Source organism: Pollicipes pollicipes, unplaced genomic scaffold (assembly GCF_011947565.3).
Source record: "Pollicipes pollicipes isolate AB1234 unplaced genomic scaffold, Ppol_2.1 Scaffold_7262;HRSCAF=8765_pilon_pilon_pilon, whole genome shotgun sequence".
NCBI classification, from domain to species: domain Eukaryota; kingdom Metazoa; phylum Arthropoda; class Thecostraca; order Pollicipedomorpha; family Pollicipedidae; genus Pollicipes; species Pollicipes pollicipes.
In genome coordinates this window covers 13,524,695-13,542,194 of record NW_023597055.1, presented here as the reverse complement: position 1 = coordinate 13,542,194, position 17,500 = coordinate 13,524,695, and the positions used below count along the sequence as shown (strand labels likewise).

General features: G+C 49.1%; 1 protein-coding gene across 1 annotated transcript in view; it reads left to right on the top strand.

The window, feature by feature from the left end:
- The first annotated feature begins 728 nt into the window (after positions 1-728).
- LOC119113461 (leucine-rich repeat-containing protein 4B-like) overlaps positions 729-17,500 on the top strand; it is a 23,219-nt gene continuing 6,447 nt past the window's right edge. The window contains exons 1-4 of the mRNA XM_037237772.1: positions 729-734; positions 2,355-2,526; positions 2,617-3,278; positions 3,604-3,792. Of these exons, the coding sequence (XP_037093667.1) occupies positions 729-734; positions 2,355-2,526; positions 2,617-3,278; positions 3,604-3,792 (1,029 nt within the window). The remainder of the gene's footprint in view (positions 735-2,354; positions 2,527-2,616; positions 3,279-3,603; positions 3,793-17,500) is intronic.

The following is a 17,500-nucleotide window of genomic DNA, read 5'->3' as shown; positions in this document are numbered from 1 at the left end:
AATCGCCTTCATTACTTCAAGACATTTGTCAGAGATTGCCAACAATTTGTCAGACCTAAGGCCATCTAGTCGAGTTTTCCTGAATGTCCTTTGTACAAGTTCTTCTGTTCGTCGGCATTCTCTCACCCCACTTCTCTATGGCTCCTAAGTTCTAACATATTACCCAAAGGCTGCAAATGGGGAGGCTTTAAACCGCTTATGTTTATGAATGAACTTAAGACTCGAGTCAACTCCGGTGTGACAATAGGATAAATGCAAATGCGCTTTAAGTGAGTTGTTATGGGCTGGAAAATAGAGACGCGGTTGTTTTGAAATGAAAACATCGTTTTCTTGGAAAGCTGCGGAGGGTTGTAAAGAAAAGAATCATTACTTACCATAAGTTGACAAGTTCCGGATCCCCAAGAGTAATCTTGGAAATTCCTCACATTTCTAGCCATACAAGAGAAAGCAAAATAAAGATCCAGGCAAAGTTATTCACACAACAAGAACGATTTAAAGCGGCTATAGTGTAGACAATCTATCGATGAAGATTTCAGTGATGGAAACATTATGGATAGAAAGTCTATACAATGAGAAGGAATGTCCCCGCGTTTAAGAATCTTCTTTTAAAACTGCATGACACACCACGCATTTGAATTGTCTTCGCTTCAAGTCGGAGTCACTAGTGTGTACCGGTGTTTGTCATGGGCTATTCTGCCAGCAAATAGACCAAGCTCAGACCCATTGGCATGGAGGTCTGTGCCCGCATGGTCCTGCCCATTTACATGGCATGGAGGCCAGGGCTGTCTGGGCCTGCCCGTTTACATGGCACAGAGGCCGGTGCTGTCTGGACTGCCCATTTACATGGCATGGAGGCTGGTGCTGTCTGGACTTGCCCATTTACATGGCACGGAGGCTGGCGTCCGGCCCGACCAGTGGACTTTGACTTTGACCTGAAGCGGAGACAATTCAGGATGTATGGTGTATCACGCAGTTTCAGAAGTGCCGCTAAATCTTGGTGAACTCCGGCATCGGCGTAATAACTTGATATAGGAATATATCTTGTTGAGCTAGCGTTGCTTGTAGATTTTTACCCACGTATGGCAATAATTAGACCACAGCTAATAATCTACCCTGTGAACATTTCGAGGGAGTCATGTCGTTCAAGCGCCTCTTCATCACTTGAAATTCCCGTGCCAATCCTGTTCACAAAACTAGACAGTGAAAAAGAGTTCATAAACGATCCACTTCACTGAGGTCGTTCAAATTACCCTGCGTTGCTAAAAATGTTACACAAATACCCCGACACTGACCGGGATGTTTAACATTAACGCCGCCACTGCCTGTGAGCTGGCGATTATCGAACGTCTGGGTAATACAAGTAACCCCTCAGCCCACTACCATCTCAGAATCTAATCACGGGACCGGAAAAATTCGAACAGCAACCGATAACTGTCGTAACCCACCTCAGCATCGTTCAGTTGAGATATGTGACGTGATTGGTGACGTTACGTGTTGCACAAAACACCTTGATACCAACATGTTGATATGGCTTCAGGTTTTTAACATCTTTCGGCATTATTGAACATGCAGCTTTGCAACTGGTGCCGAACAAAATTTCATCGTTTCCTCTCGTTTACAATGACATGCAACGCACGCAGGCACAGGCACGATACAACGCATTTATACAGCGGTGTTTAGATACGAGTTAGATTTTGAAATGCTGCCCCAATCTCGCCCGCTTGATTTTGTGGCTAGTGTCCCAAAACCGAAAAGGGTTGACTTCTAGCCCCCCCGCAGGTGCTAGCGAAGGAATTTATGAGGGCTTTCATTGTAATGTGAGTGGGGATATGCAATACGAGTGTTTTATTGACGGCACTTTAAGCTCAACGCTCTTAATTATCCGAAACGCGATACCAAAGTGTCTCCACTCTCCGATGCCTAGTTCGATCGCCTTGACGAAAGGCTTTGAGACCGCTGCTATGTTTCGAACAGCTTTGTCGCCTTGTCGACAACATCCTTACTACTGTTCCGTGTGTGCCCGTGTCGACGCCTAAACAAAAGGCGAACTATTTGCTGCATCACCGTCGCCTCGCGCACCGGATCGCCCGGCAAAGAAATGTTTGCCTAACCGTCCCTCTGCTTGCCTGACCGCCGTTCTGTCTCCCTGCAGTGGCACCATCACCGAGGCGGACGATGTCCTCCCCGGACGTGGTCCGGGCGGCGCTCGTGACTCTGGCGATCATCTGCGACCTCGCGGCGGCCCTGTGCCGGAGCAGTGCCGCTGTCGACCAAGCACGTCGGACTGCAGCCACTCCCGTCTCGACGCGGTGCCTATCTCCCTGGACCCGCGCGTTCACATCCTCCGACTTCAGGGCAACAGGATCGGCAGCATAGAGGACACACTCGGCTTCTACCAGAGCCTGCGTGAGCTGAACCTGGCAGATAACAGCCTTACATCGCTCGGGGAAGGACAGCTGGTCATGCAGGAGGAGCTGAAGCAGCTAAGACTAGAGGACAACCTGCTCTCCGTCTGCTCCCCGACTCGTTTAAAGGTCTCCGTCGACTGCTGCGTCTGGACCTCAGCGGCAATCGGCTGACGGTGCTGGACCGGCCGGTGTTCGGTGGATGCTGAAGCTGAAGACATCAACCTTGGGGGGAACAGGATCAGGACCGTCGCCAGAAACGCATTCGAAAACCTGGGCGAGCTGGTGACACTGGACTTGAGTCATAACCGGCTAACGCACCTTCCATCGGAGTCGTTTCGCCACTTGGCCCGGCTCAGGACTCTGGCGTTGAATGGCAACCGTTTGCAGGCAGTGCCTTTCCACGCTTTCTTCGAACTGCGATCATTACATAGCCTGTCACTGGCCGAGAACAGCATCGACAGCGTGCATGCCGAGGCCTTTGCGTACCTGTATGAGCTGCGCGCCCTCAATGTCAGCTATAATCGGCTGGAAACATTCCCAGCCGCGTCACTTGCTCTTCCGCAGCTTGAGAAGCTAGACGCAAGCGGAAACCATTTCTCGTCACTGAAGCCGCGGCACTTGGACAATCTGCATCGGCTTCGTGTATTTCGCCTGTGCCAGAGCCAGCTGTTGTCCTCAGTGACGGGACATATCTTCAGTAACAACCTCCTCCTGGAGGAGGTTCACTTGTGCATGAACCCGCAACTTAGGTGGTTCCCCCGGACAGCAGTGGACTCCCTGCCCCACCTCAAAGTGTTAAACCTCGGCGGCAACAGCCTGGGCACGCTGGAGAACATAACGTCGCTGCTCCAGCGCATCGAGGCGTTCAACGTGAGCGGTAACCCCCTAGTGTGCAACTGTCGGCGCGGTGGCTGGGACCTTCCCGCCCACCTGCCAAACACCTCAGTGCTTTCCCGATCCGCTGTGTGGACTCGGGCCGTCTTCTGACTGAGCTCAGCGAAGCGGACCCTCGGCTGCGGCTGGTGGCTGACCGCCGCGATCGCCGCCGCCCGTCGCCTTCGTCGCCGCGTTCTGCGCCGCGCTCGTGACGCTGCTGCTGCTGCGCCGGCGGCGGGCGGCGCGCGTCATGGCGGGCCGCGGGGGGCCGGCGCGGCGCTGCGCGGTCGTCGGCGTCGGCGTCGGCGTCGACGGCAAGACGCGTCCGATGCTGATGCCGGCCGGCTCCGGTCTGGGACACGACTCGCCGATGCGCGGCCGGCACTTCACACTGCTGACCGGCGACTACGCCGGGACGCGAGACGCCGGCTGCGGTTGGGAGCACGGCCGGCGCTGCGACCGCGACTTTGGCCAGCACTACGCGGCGCAGCGCATCGGGGACTACGCGGCGAGGGCGCCATCGCTGGTGGTGTGATCGGGCGGTGGGGAGCCAGTCAGTGAGCTCACAGGCAGTGGGTCACGCCTGGGGTCACACCGGGTCATGCCGTGGGAACCGCGCTTGCAATGTTGCAATGTGGGGCTGCAGAACTGTTGCATGCGGTGACGACGTCGCAAGAGACGTCTGAAAGGTTCTTTAAGGCAGCTCGTGTGCCGTGATGAGCACTTTCGTATTCTTGAGGGTGCTGTAGGAATTGGTGCCTGGACCAGGTCTGTGGTTTTAGAGATTTTCAGACGTCTGCCTCCAAAGGGCATACGACTTACTTTTTGTGCCATTTAAGGGAGCAGTTTGGGCTACCGAAGTGTACGCTTTTGTGGTACGTTTGGTGCTGCGACTTGTGGCGATTTAGTGGTATTTACAATGTTTGCAGGCTGCTGCAGTTTGTACGTGTGTGTGCGTGTGCGTTTTTGTTTAACATGCGTGAAAAATGTGTAAAATCAGTTATAAATGAGTAATTGCTCTGATGTTGAATAAAATATACGTTATTGAAGTCGAATAAACATACGCAGGGATTAAACCGCGGAGAGCGTTACGACACTGTTTGTATGCGGCTCAATGCGTGACATAACCGTGAAAAGGAAAACTGAAATCCATAGCCGGTAAGGGAAATGACCGTAGGGAAGAAGCTCTTTCCTCACTTCATGAGCGAAAAACTTTGAGTTTTGTTAATGGTTGTTCTGCCGCAAAACGTAACATCTAAATTGTCTTAGCTAATGTCATAAGTATAACATTAAGCATTTATATGTCTTTAGTTATCGGTAGATCTGAGACGCAGACAGAGTTTTGGTAACCGGGAGAGGCGCCGGGTTGAAGAATGTGGCTTCTGCTGTTGAAAAGGAAAACACTCATCTGATTTGCTTCAATTTATATCGATTGTGCCATTTTTATAAGTTGTATAAAAACGATGTATTTACTTCCTTTCAGCCAAAACGAAAGGCAAAAACCGCGCAAACATGTCACTCTGCTTGTAATTAGGAGTCAATAAAATGCAAGAGCCGGGAATTCAATGACTGCACCAAATAGCCGATCCGCTCTAGCTACTCAGCGCTGATATAGACAATGCAGCCGTTGACGTTCCATAGAAGGGGCTTGACGACGCGTGTCACCTTTTTTTAAGGAAAAAGCTTGATTGGACCTTTTCTAAGCTGATAACAGCCAGGGGCATTCCCTGTAAAAGCAAGGTCCTACGGAGATAATTACTCCTGGCCTTCTACAATGAACCGGCGTAGATCGAAACAGGGTGATCAAAATCGCTTTGATATGGCCAACCCAAGTTCTCGTGTGAGTATTCATCTATTTTTTGTTACTGTTTAATGCGGGGCTCAAAACGTTGAAAGTAAACAGTTTTGAGCATGCTCGCTCGCCGTGTTTTGGAACAAAAATATCGCTGTCGTGTGTTGCAGTCTCCCCATGGCCGCGCAGCGTCCGCCCGTAGCTAACACCAGGCGAATTCTAACGGACGGCGATAACGGCCACATGTAAGGCAGTGATCGTTCAGATCGATTTCGAATGCTTCGTGAGCGAATACTTCAATTCATGAATGAATGAACAAAATGGCCCTGGGCTCCCGGAAGTGAGACTCCTGACTGGCGTAGGGCCCTCCAATATCTCTTTTTGAAATCTGGTCATTGTCATTTCCTAACGGGTTGGTGTGCACGAGCCCCCTGTACACCTTTCACCCTTGTGTGCACTTCCGATGTTAAAATTAACTTCGTCTATTTTTAACCGGCTCATTTAGCAGTGTCTTCAAATAGCATAACTCGCTAGCTCTGCTCTGAAAACCCGGCATCATTTTATTTTGGAGACAAATGACAGCATGACAAATGACAAATGACAAAGACGCTAACTAATATTCCGCCGCAAACACACGGTTTTCGAGCCGTTCATTAATCTATCCACTTCATCGAAATGGGTCCTGCGGGGTGCAGATAGACGTCTGCACGCATAATCTATGTCGGGTTGGGCGTCATTTCAGCCGGTCATTTGCCGGTCGGATAGCCCCGACGCAGACCACTGAAGCCCATCGCCACCGAAACCTGATCGCACCATGTCTTCAGAAGCCTGCAATTAACCTGCTAGAGCATCTGTCGCCTTGCATTGCGTTTTTGCTGCGGGTCGGTGCGCCGTCCCGTGTGGTGACACCCGACGATAACATTACCTTGAGAAAGCATTGCGCACTTACTGCGATGTCAGTTCCGTGCGAATGTGAACAGGTGAACCGCATTATATGCCGACTGACTATAAAGCCTTACGTTTTGCCTACGTTGGGACATTGAATGATTATTCTGCTGGAGAATATTATTAAACTGAATTATGTTCATTATTTAAGGCCTGTCAAACCTGCGTAATGATATGGGTGGGGGGGGGGGTCATTCAGACCCCTTGTTATCTTGAGCACTACTGGGCAGATTATCAAGCATGAAACGAAATTGATTCCTCGCAAAAATATACAGTCACAAACAAGGAGCCTCACACATTTTAGAGGGGGGTAAACACATGGACAAAAAAAATATTGCGATGCATTTGAACTGACACATTGATCAAGGCATGTGGCCGAAATATTAGCATATCCGACTCTCCAATCTCGTGGATATTCTACGAGGAATAAGGTTATTAATACTGTCTTATTTAAATGCATATCGTTGCTCATAAATGCACTTACCAACACACGCAATTACGGTGCTGACGCGTGTTAGCATGTGCCACGAAAAATTTAGGTTTCCGCAGGGGGGAGGGACACCTGATTTTACAGTAACCTGTTGAAGCTGATGGCAGAGACACGTGACGTGTTGAAGTGTCCGCCGTCCCTTGACGGCTCGCTGCCGGTGCCATCGTTTCTGTTTACCGCAATAAGTCATTCATTCTTTGCTAGCGTTTTTGAACTTGCCTCGGACATGCTGTTATTTTTTAGATGATGTGTGTGGCACATAAGTGATGATGGTATGTAATAAGTCGTTTCGTTATGCAACGATCGCAATGCGATTCGCACAGTGTGCAAATCCCCGTTGTTCTAGTTCTCGAACGGCTCCCTTCATGCTGTTTTTGGTATATATATACCAACAGCAACATGACAGAGGCATGCCAGTATCTTGAAATAATGATACCCATGATGCGGCTGTTTACATTCGCTCTAAACACCCTAAACCAAGCAGCCACTCCAATAAATATAAGACGGTGGGCACTGTTCCGCGGTGGTCACCACCTTAGCATTAATGCCAAGTTTCGCTAAAGGTCACTATCAAACTGACGTCCAGAACCGCCTCTGCGCGTACGATGTTCCCTAAATTTAGATGTAATATGCGCAGATCACGTCTAGAAGAAGTCAAAACATTTTGGGGTCAAATCAGTCCCCACCCCTTTACACCATAGAGTTTAAGAAATCCTGTACGTCACACAGCGCAGACACGCGAAAAGCACCACCAAACCTGGACTGAACTTTTGTCGTAGACGCAAACAGTTTTTCTTCATCTCACGCCTCCGCGCGTAACGGTCTACTGCGCATTGCCGCTCTGACTCCAATGCTGTGATAACCCGGTCGGAGTGTTGACCTGATAGCCCATTTTCATGATGATCTGACAAGTCGATGCCCGTATAAAGGAGATAGCATCATGTTTGCGTTCATCAGTTCATTGTGGTGCCCTGATTAGCATGGTAGCTGACACCTGATGACAGTGATGAACATTTTCCTGTAGTTACTGCATGGCTGTGCGATACTTTATCGCATTTCGAACTTCTCATATGCGGCGACAGATCACGTCGTCCCAATTATGTGGTGACCTAATGGCTGCAGTGACTTTGCGATCTAATGTGGTGACGTGGTATCTGCATGACGTGTACGTGGTGACCTGATAAATTACGTATTTCGAGGACGTGACGACGTCATAGCTGTGGTGATCTGATGAATGATGTCCTCTATCCATTCCGAACCCGAGCCGCCGCACCCACCCCTCTGTCAAATCTAAGCGGCTTGCCCAAATCGCATCAGCGGCGGTTAATGAGAGGCAGTTCCATCCGTAATTTTCCGGCGCAGTAGGTCATTACATAGCGCGGTGCGTGACATGCGCCGGGGCGGCCGTGCGGCGTGCGGCGCGTGACGTACGCTGGAGTGGCCGTGCGGCGCGTGGACGGTGCAGCGGGGCGATCCACACGGCGCGTGACGTACGCCGGGGTGGCCGTGCTGCGCGTGACGTGCGCCGAAGCAGCTATACGGCGCGGCGCGCGGCCGGTTTCTGCGCCCCCTGGCCCTGGGGACGATCGCCTGACAGCACGGGCCCTGAGCTCGCGTAAGTATCCTGGAGACATATGGGCCTGGGGCAATAAGCAGCGGGCCCCACTCGACTCCGACCGTCCCCGGGCTACATTGTGGCGATCTCCGCTGTTGCCACCATGCGGTCATGTTTGTACGCCTTCCGTGCATGTGGAGTTCTGATATTGACCATGGTTGGATGAAGACAGAATATCGGAGATGAAAACAAGGGCACGCCCAAAACTACGCAAAAGCCGTATCGGATTTTAAATTTGAAACCTTGCGTTAGTGTCATTGAACACGGTCCACGCCACTTTAAATTGTGGCTGTCGTATTGGACAGATTCTTGGAGTCGAGTGTATTTCGGTATCCCAACGTATTTTTATAACTATGTGAACCATGGCAATAGCGAACATTGCGACTTTATAGCCCGAGATGCCCATGATAGCATGATGCATCATATAATGGTGGTCGTCCATCAGCGTATGTCGTTATGGCGTGCCATTATTCAAATAAGGTCATGGAAGATCACGCCTACCCCCCCGCAGAGAATTAAACCTACTGCTGTATAAATAACTAAGCACGGCACAACAGCGAGATCGATGAGGCTGGATGGTCCCTACCACGGTGTGGCATATTTCTGTTCCGTGAGCAGTGACCAATCACAGTGCGGCATAGTTCTGTCCGGTGATTCGTGACCAATCACAGTGCGGCGTATTTCTGTCCCGTGACTAGCTGGCCAATCACAGCGGGGCATACTTCTGTCCGGTGACCAGTGACCAGTCCGGTCAACTTGCGATAAAACATGACCGCATACCATGAATCAGTTCGCTGTAATTTGACCTTGGCATACTTTCTCGATTATTTGAACTTCATGCGTTTTTACAAAACACTCATCATGCAGCATGACAAGATTGACAAAACAGGGCATTCTGGCTGGTCTCCCACGACAAAACCACACAGAATAGGACATTCTAGTCGTCTCCTACTACAGGTACACACAGAACGGGCCCCCACAGTGGCTTCATCACCAAAACACAGGACACACACAGGGCCGTACAGTCGATCCCTGATGACAAATACATGCTACTGGGTGTCTTAGTGAAAACCGTAAGTGACTCATCAACACCGGGGTCAGCACCTGATGACGTACAAATGACAGAGAGAACGAACTATCACAATGCCTGTAACGCAACACGGAATAGTAGTAACCAAAAATACGTCATCGTTCCATAACATAGTTCATACGCTGGTATAGACCACTCATGCGCACCGTTAATGCACAGAAAGCCAGTTCATGTTATGTGGATGAGATTACCAATTTCCATTGCAGATAAATCTCGGATGAGGGCACAATGTCTGTTACCGCGTCCGCGTGGGCGTCACCCGTGTTACGCGTTCCGGGTGGGCGTCAATTTGACCCCTAAAGGTTTTCCAGGATTGTTTCCGAACGGCACGGCGTAGCCGCGCCAAATCCTGCACAGCTGTAGATTATGAAATAGCGGATCGTTAAGTTTGGGAAAACTTGGACGTACCTAGTAAGGTCACTGACCTACGGCAGGTGAAAGTCAGGCCATGGATTCAGCGAAGTCAATTTCTTGGGAATCGTTCAATCTTATGCAACAACGGAGTGTTAGACGAAGCCATATATCTCTGAGATACTTTCTTAAGCAACACAGCAACTGCATGAACAAGTTCAATGGACCTAGGGTCAGGTATAAAGATCACACCAAGGTCAAAGCCAAACTGCTTAAATATTTTATAGCCTGTTTACGGCGGTAGTTTCAGGTGGTCATCTTTCAAGTTTATTGATAACAGGAGCCGCATTTTATATTTTCCATGAGCTTGTCAAAGGTCAGAATAGGTCACTGACCTAAAATGATCCAGGTCAACATTTTGTATTTCAGGAACATACTGCCTAGCGTATTATTTGTCCATATTCAACCGCAAACGCTCGAAGTAGTCTTGTACGATTTGGTCATCATGATCTTCAAAATGTAAAAAGGTCGCTGACCTTGAAAACATGATAAATCTGCTTAGAACAAGTACCTAGGTTCATGGGGTATTTTGGAGACCAGCCTGGAATTTGACCTTGTTGACCTTATTTCACCCGAAGGTCATGACCTAGGAAGCTCAAACTTTTACCTACGTGAGTTCACGTATAGGTTAACACTCCCTGTAAATTTGGTGTCTCTAATTTTTCTTAGTTCCTGAGATCTTAGGGGTAAAAATGAACCCCCCATCCGAGCGGAGGGGTATCCAACCGGCCCACCCGGGTGTTAAACCACTCCACGCATCGTATGAGGAAAGCAAGCATGACATTCCACAGCCAATTGTCATTCCAACATGACACTGAATCCAAAATCACAGATACAAAGCTGACATACCTTGGTATCCATGTCCATGGTGTTAATACCATGACGACCGCACCAGCCATGCGTGCATACAGCAGGCGCGCATCGTCCAATCACCATACATGTGGACGAGCTGACGCCGCAAGGCGAGCGTGGCCAGGCGGCCACATGCCCCCGTCCATGGTGGGACCATGCCAGAGAGGCGCGGCTAGGCCGGAGCAATCGCACCCCTCGCCACTGGAAGACGAGGAGGAACGAAGTACTCGACGCTGACGGACGCCGGCCTCTCGGCGACCTCCTCGTGCAGAGGCGATGAGAACCTGTCGAAACACGGCGCTGTTGTGGCACTGAGCTACAGTGCCGAGGCCTGCTGCTGTGCCGTTAGGGGCCGAGGTGCACATAATAGCGTTTCATATGCCTTGCCGTGTCGGATGAGTGGGACTCCGTGTGCTCGAGTCTTTTTTAACACGCCTGGCATCGCAACGAAGGACTGGTGGAACAGTGTTTCATGTTGTTTAACAAATTTTCGCTTTCATTCCTGAGCGTGTCGGATTGGTCGATATCCGACCACGTCACGCACCCATCGGGCTAATAACGCAGACCTGATGCGTTCTGCTCCAGCTTCTCGCAGGTCAGCTCGGGCGGACCGCTGCTCGGAGAAGACCTGATGTGTTCTGCTCCAGTTCCTCGCAGGTCAGCTCGGGTGGACCTGCTGCTCGGAGAAGACCTGATATGTTCTGCTTCCAACTCCTCGCAGGTCAGCTCGGGCGGACCGCTGCTCAGCGAAGGCCTGATGTGTTGTGCTGCAGCTCCTCGCGGCTCAGTTCAGGAGGACCTCTGCTCGGAGAAGCAGTCCGCGTCACGGCTGGCAGAGCCAGAGGCTCTCAATCGGAGGACGTCTTCCGGCGCCAGCACCCGCACCATCACTGTCTGCCTCCGACGCTTTTACCTGACGCACAGCCGGCGACGGCGGCGGCGACGGTCGCGCTGTCGGCGATGCCAGGGCGGCCGCCCCGCAGCGGGATCTGATCATTGGAATCATTCGGATCATCGGGATCATCGGGATCATCAGGATCATCGGGATCTGGTCAACGGGATCATTGGGATATCTGGGATCATCGGGATCATCGGGATCTGGTCACCGGGATTATTGGGATCATCGGGATTATCGGATCATTGGGATCATCGGGGTCATGGGGATCTGGTACGTCGCCACTTAATCGCGTTGCACTCCCTCCAGCCCTCCCCAGCGCAGGTTTTGACGGTACCGCTGCGGGGATGTTCGCAGCGCGGCTCCCGTGCAGACGGACGTGGTACGAAACCTCAGGAAAGACATCCGTGCGCTCTCTGATAACCAGCTTCCGTTGCTCACCGACAGCCAGTCCAGCAGTGGTCCGCCATGTCATGGCATCCGTCACGTGTGTGTTCCCGCCCGGCGAAGTATCCGCATCCTGGCGCGTGACGTGACGTCGCGTGACGTCAGTCAAGTGACCTAACCGAGGTGAAGTCAGCGCGGCTCGACCTTTATTGCAAGTGTTCTTTTCGAAATGGAGCAACTCAACGGGAACATCTGGGAAGGCTTCAGCCTTTGTGGTGTCCAGTATTGTTGTGCAAAATAATTACATCCGAGCGGAAAAGACGCCACCAGCGATTTACTTTGCAGTTCCACATCGTAGGATAGACTGATATGCCACAAAGGTTAATGGTTTTATTGACCAGATTGCTGGCTGTTGTTCAAAAAGAGAACATGTTCGTAACCGAGTGACCTGCTCTCTTTTTCCTTGTCATGCGCGTGCCTCTCATGTGTAAGTCTAAGATCGTACTACTGATGAATATGAATTGTGAAAATGTGCTGATGTCATTTGGTATCTAGTGATGTATGGTCGTGTTTTCAATCTCCAGCTGCGTATTTGTCACAACTAAATGTGGCAGGAATGCGTTCTGTGTTCCACGACTCGAATCCTGCTGTTGACAATGCAAACCTGCATCATCCGAGAGCAGTTTTCAGGAAAATCGCCCATCGCTCCGTCTTCAATATTGTTTCAGCTTGAAACATGACATCAGTTTATTTTTTATTCTGTTTATATCTAACGCGTCCCGAGCATTACATTGTACCTTTAAACGAGCATTGCTTTTAAGGAGGTTGCCGGGAGCCGCCTACCATTGTTCTATTTTTTCTTTTTTTCAAATATTGTTTCCCACGTTTTCATACGCTATAAGCTTCAGGGGCTCATGACTCGCTACTAAAACACCATAACGTGCCCGGAATTAGTCCATACCCAGAGCGCACGTTCGTTTCGGCACAGATATGAGGCAAATAAAACACCCACCAACCTGGGGGTTAAACCCACCCGGCCCGCCGCTGGACAGCTTCTCATGTATAATGTGCGTTGGGCCATCGAACTATTCGTAGCAAATGTCATCAGCAGCAGCAGCATCAGGGATGGCAGCTGATTGGCTGGCGCGTTTGAAAGCTCCAGATTAGAGGCTACGTTGGACATGGGTGAACGGTAAAATAGCAGAAGCCGGACTTGGCCGAGGCGGCATGTAGTAAACCAAACCTAATAGCCACCATAAATTCTTTTAATGTGTCATATATCTGGGTTTCTCAGAGTCGGAGTACTATACAAGTAGTATAGCAATGGGAGGGGGGGGGGGGTAGTATCGCAAAAGACTGGGTGTGAACATAACTTCTTAATAGCAAAAATGAGTCACATACATATACGTTTTCCCGACAATGGAATGATCCAGAATATGCCACGTAGCCTCCATCTTGCCTGTCTTCACATTAAAGGGAGCGTTCCACACTTGTATGGCGTTTGAAACTAAAATGACCACTTTAAAGATCATTCAGTACAGTTCACAGTCCTGCCCTTTTCAAGACGTAAGGTCCTCTGCTTTCGGAGCTTCACGCCCGTAAAGATATGCAGACTGCATCGTGCTGACTATTTTAAGGCTATTCAGTGATGCACGATGTCATTAAAACGACATTCAAGTTCTGCCACTCAATTTCTCATGCATCGTTCTAAGCCAACAATAATAAAATCATCGAACATATCTAGCCTTCGTGAATGCCATCTCCAGGTATCATCGCATTCAGTTTGCTCCCAACTAATGTTGTGCACGCTGCGTAAGCTTCGATCATGAGTCATGTTTTGGAATGCATAATACAGGAAGTTGGGCCTCCTTAGTAATTACTGCAGATATAACACTTTTAACCAAATAACCTAACAATAGCGTCATTACTGAGTATGTGAATACAAGTGCACCATTCAAACGTGAAGATAAATGAGAACAATCACAAGAAAGGACCAAAGCACGAGCACATAACAACATGTGGTCCAGCACCGTCACGGCCATACGTCCAGCACCGCCGCGACCACCTCCCAGGTCATCAAAGTGCAGCAAATTAATGGTATGGTGGCAATTGCGCACAGCTAGTTTGGCAGCACCTCAGCGTCATATAAACGTTCCATGACGCAAACGAACGACGACGTATTGAAGAGCATGTTTACTAGATAGGCAACCTTTGTTGTATAGAGCGGTCTTAACTACTTTAAAGTATACTAATGGTTATAAGTGAGCTTATCTTATCATATATGATGCTTGCTTAAGTATCTTCAAATGTGGAGCATTATCTTTAATCAAAGCGTGCTCCTCAAAGCGCCGTTGTTTGATTGCGTCATGGCACGTTTGTTTCACAGCACTTGCTTGCAGTACTTCGATCTCCCGAGAGGTGGCCGTGGCGTTGGGTGCTCGTGTTTTAGCCCTTTCACATAGTGCTCTCGCAAATTTGCCCATGAGTGTAAGGCGCTTGCCCGTATCCATATGCTCATTTATAACACTGTTCTTACGCTATTCTGTTGCAAGCATCATTTCCGTAATAACTAGGAAGAATGTATGGGTTCTTGCATTATGTAGCATAAAACGTAATTCGCGGGAAACTTTCGCGAGGGCCGCACGGCATTTGTTGAAAGGCACTTGCCGACCGTTGTATCTGGAAATCGTGCTCACGAGATCCAGATATGAGTGACTCGACTATTATATTTTTCCTGACCTTGGGCGACGCATGACCAATGGAATGGCAGGATTTCAACGATGTTATTTCGCACGCAATGATCTGCACATCTTCGCGGGCGCGCAACTCAGAAAATAGAAGGTGTCATGTCTTAAGAAGGGCAGGGCTGAGAGCTGCTTCAAATAATCTTCAGAACCGTTATATCAGCTCAAAACTCCATACAAATGTGGAACACTCCCTTTGAGTGGCTAGCATAGACAAAGAGCTACGAGACTGCAGCCGAGGGCGGGAGTCGTGTAATTTGTATGTTTCAACCAACTAACCCACATTCCAGCCTTGCGTTGGCCTGACTTACAGTTGCTTGCATCGGGGAGTCCCCTTTACGTCGAAGGCAAAAAGAGGCACGCGAATGTCTTAAGGTGTTCTGCTCCCAATAGCGGCCAGAGCCGCAGCGTTGAAGACATCACATCTTTTAATCTTTTTCAGGTAAACCCTAGCCCTACTGGCTCTTTTTCACCCCGCCTCAAACTGAGCTCCTGGAGGCCAACCCTGAAATATACACACCCAAGCCATCTAGAGGCACAAGGAAAATGGAATTGGAGAGATCTTCGCAAGTTGCATCAGGTAGAACAATGAGCAATGACCGTAGCACTCAACCTTTGATAGGTCAAATCAGGCCATAGAGGTAAAAGGAGAAATTTATACACGCCTCCTGTAATCTGCAAAACCAAGCATGCTGCAATGTGACAATGATGCGCGGAAAACGGCCTTGAACAGCTCTTGGAAACCTCTGTCACATGGACACTTGTGGACATCGACCCATGTAAATTGTGACTTATGATGCCAGGTCTCAGGGATAAAGCCTTTTGCCGCATGTGCCCTCCGGCTATATCGAGGACTACATGAGCAACATCAGTTGGAATAACAGCATTATAAAGCGTTTTAATAGCTTTATACAGCGACCTTCCAACGACCTTTCGCGCCCGTGTTGTACATTGTCTCAAACACTACCCTTTTCCATTCTAGTCCTATGATTCTACAATTTTGTGAACTCTCAAATATCAGCAACCACGGTTTTGCATTTAAAAGTGTGTCAGTGATCATTCTAGAGATGAAAAAAGCAATGGAGTAAAATCATAATAATAAATTCTGATTTTACGCCTTGGTAGGCCCTTCACATATGCTCCTCTCTACGTTCACATGCGCATCAGTAAATCATTCCAGTCCTTTCGTTTTCAACTTTTTTAGCAGTTTTCAACTTGCTTTTGGGCCGAGCTAGATGGCTGCCAAGGTTGTACGCGGTTTGGCGGACACCAACAAGCATGTGGTTTTAAAATCTGTGTCATCATCTCAGATACTTCCCCTCAAAGGAGACAAGGCCGCGGGGGGCCGGTGGTCTTCTGAGACGTTCTCTGTTCTTCGATGATTAACCCTAACGTGGCGGTGTAGAGGGTTGCACGGTTATTCTAGAAACGTTGGTGCACAATCCCAATCGACACTTCTACATTCTGCAATCATGAGTACACATGGGTCCAGCTGTAGGTATCCATACTTGGCAGCTGGACAGGTAAGGTATTTTAGCAGGTAAGGTATTTTACATATGTAAAATATTACATTACATCTGTAAATGTCAGGTAATGGTCTTAACTACAACAAAACTTTATTAGCTGCAGTGGAGGTATACAGGACCATGCCTGACTGTGTTTGCCAGTAGTCGGCTGGGTAGTGTACTTTTAGGGTTGCTTTTCAATTGCACATATTGCGGGATCAGTCCCGTAAATATCTTAGCATCTGTTTAGGCACTACTTCTAAGGTGTGCAGGCAATCATCTGTGTCAACCAACAGAGGAGCCTTTATAAAGGTCATAAGGGTAGTAAAAGCAGATGCTGTGCTCGGCTCGACTGTGGTGTGTGACTTTCCTCTTTCGGTGGGGAAGCCAGAAATATGTTAATCGTCCTGTGTAATAGTTCCAGGTGTCGTGCACTCAACTTCTCAGCTCTGGGCTAATGATCTTCACTAGCCGATTAAGGCTTGGTTTAGTCGCAGTGGTGGCCTCCAGGACGTTCTGATCGTTTTACTTTGGCCTGTAGTGCCGTAGCTTTGACATGACGGAGAGCAGGAATATGTGGGTTATCATATGCCATAGCTTTAGGTGTCAGACGCTCACTTGTAAGCTGTTGGCAAATGATCCATAACTAGCAGTTAAGCTTTGTTAATTGCATTGATATCATAAACGCATACTGACTGTTTGACTTGCCTGTGGTGTGTGACTTTTAATCAATGTAAAAACAAAATATGCATGTTGTACTTGTTATTCGCGACAACTGGTTGTCGCGTACTGTTTTCGAACAAATTAATGAGAACCAGGAACCAGGAGCCAGGCCCATGGCCTGTTAAAGAGCCAGAGAGAACCAGGGTCCAGGGTCTTGTTTTGTTCAAAGAACCAGTGAGAACCAAGGCCCAAGATCCTGGTTTGTCGAAAGAACCAGCAGGAACCATGTTCAGGGATTTGTTTTGTCGAAAAAATGAGTGGAAATGGAAAAAAAGAGTTTTTTTTGTCGAAAGGAACAAGTGGGAACCAGGAACCAAGACCGGAAAACAGGCACGTGTCTCGTCACCATACCGAAGCAGCCTTCTCCGGTCGGAAAGATCTGACGCAAATGCTGCTGACGTCTCAAAACTGGATTTTGCCGTCCACTCCACACCAGCCGGCGAAGCCGAGTGAGAGATCTCGGCTGAAAGCCTTCGACAGCTCCGGAACGTAAACAAAGTGCTCCGGAGAAAGGTCTTTGTTTTGCTACATCGCGTGATTCCCAAGCCCCCATCTCGGTGTGAGGGAGGCATCGAAAATAAATGCACCAGGGTATGACCGAAGTTTAGCGACAGGTTTCGTGATGGTGGTGTGATGGTTGTGATGGTGGTGGTGACGCATATTCGTGTGCTGCCGTCCAACTGAGTTATCGGGTATGGAGGGGGATTCACATGAATGTTGGTAATGATGGTACACAAGCATATATCGCTGTTAGTTTCTGGAGTCTT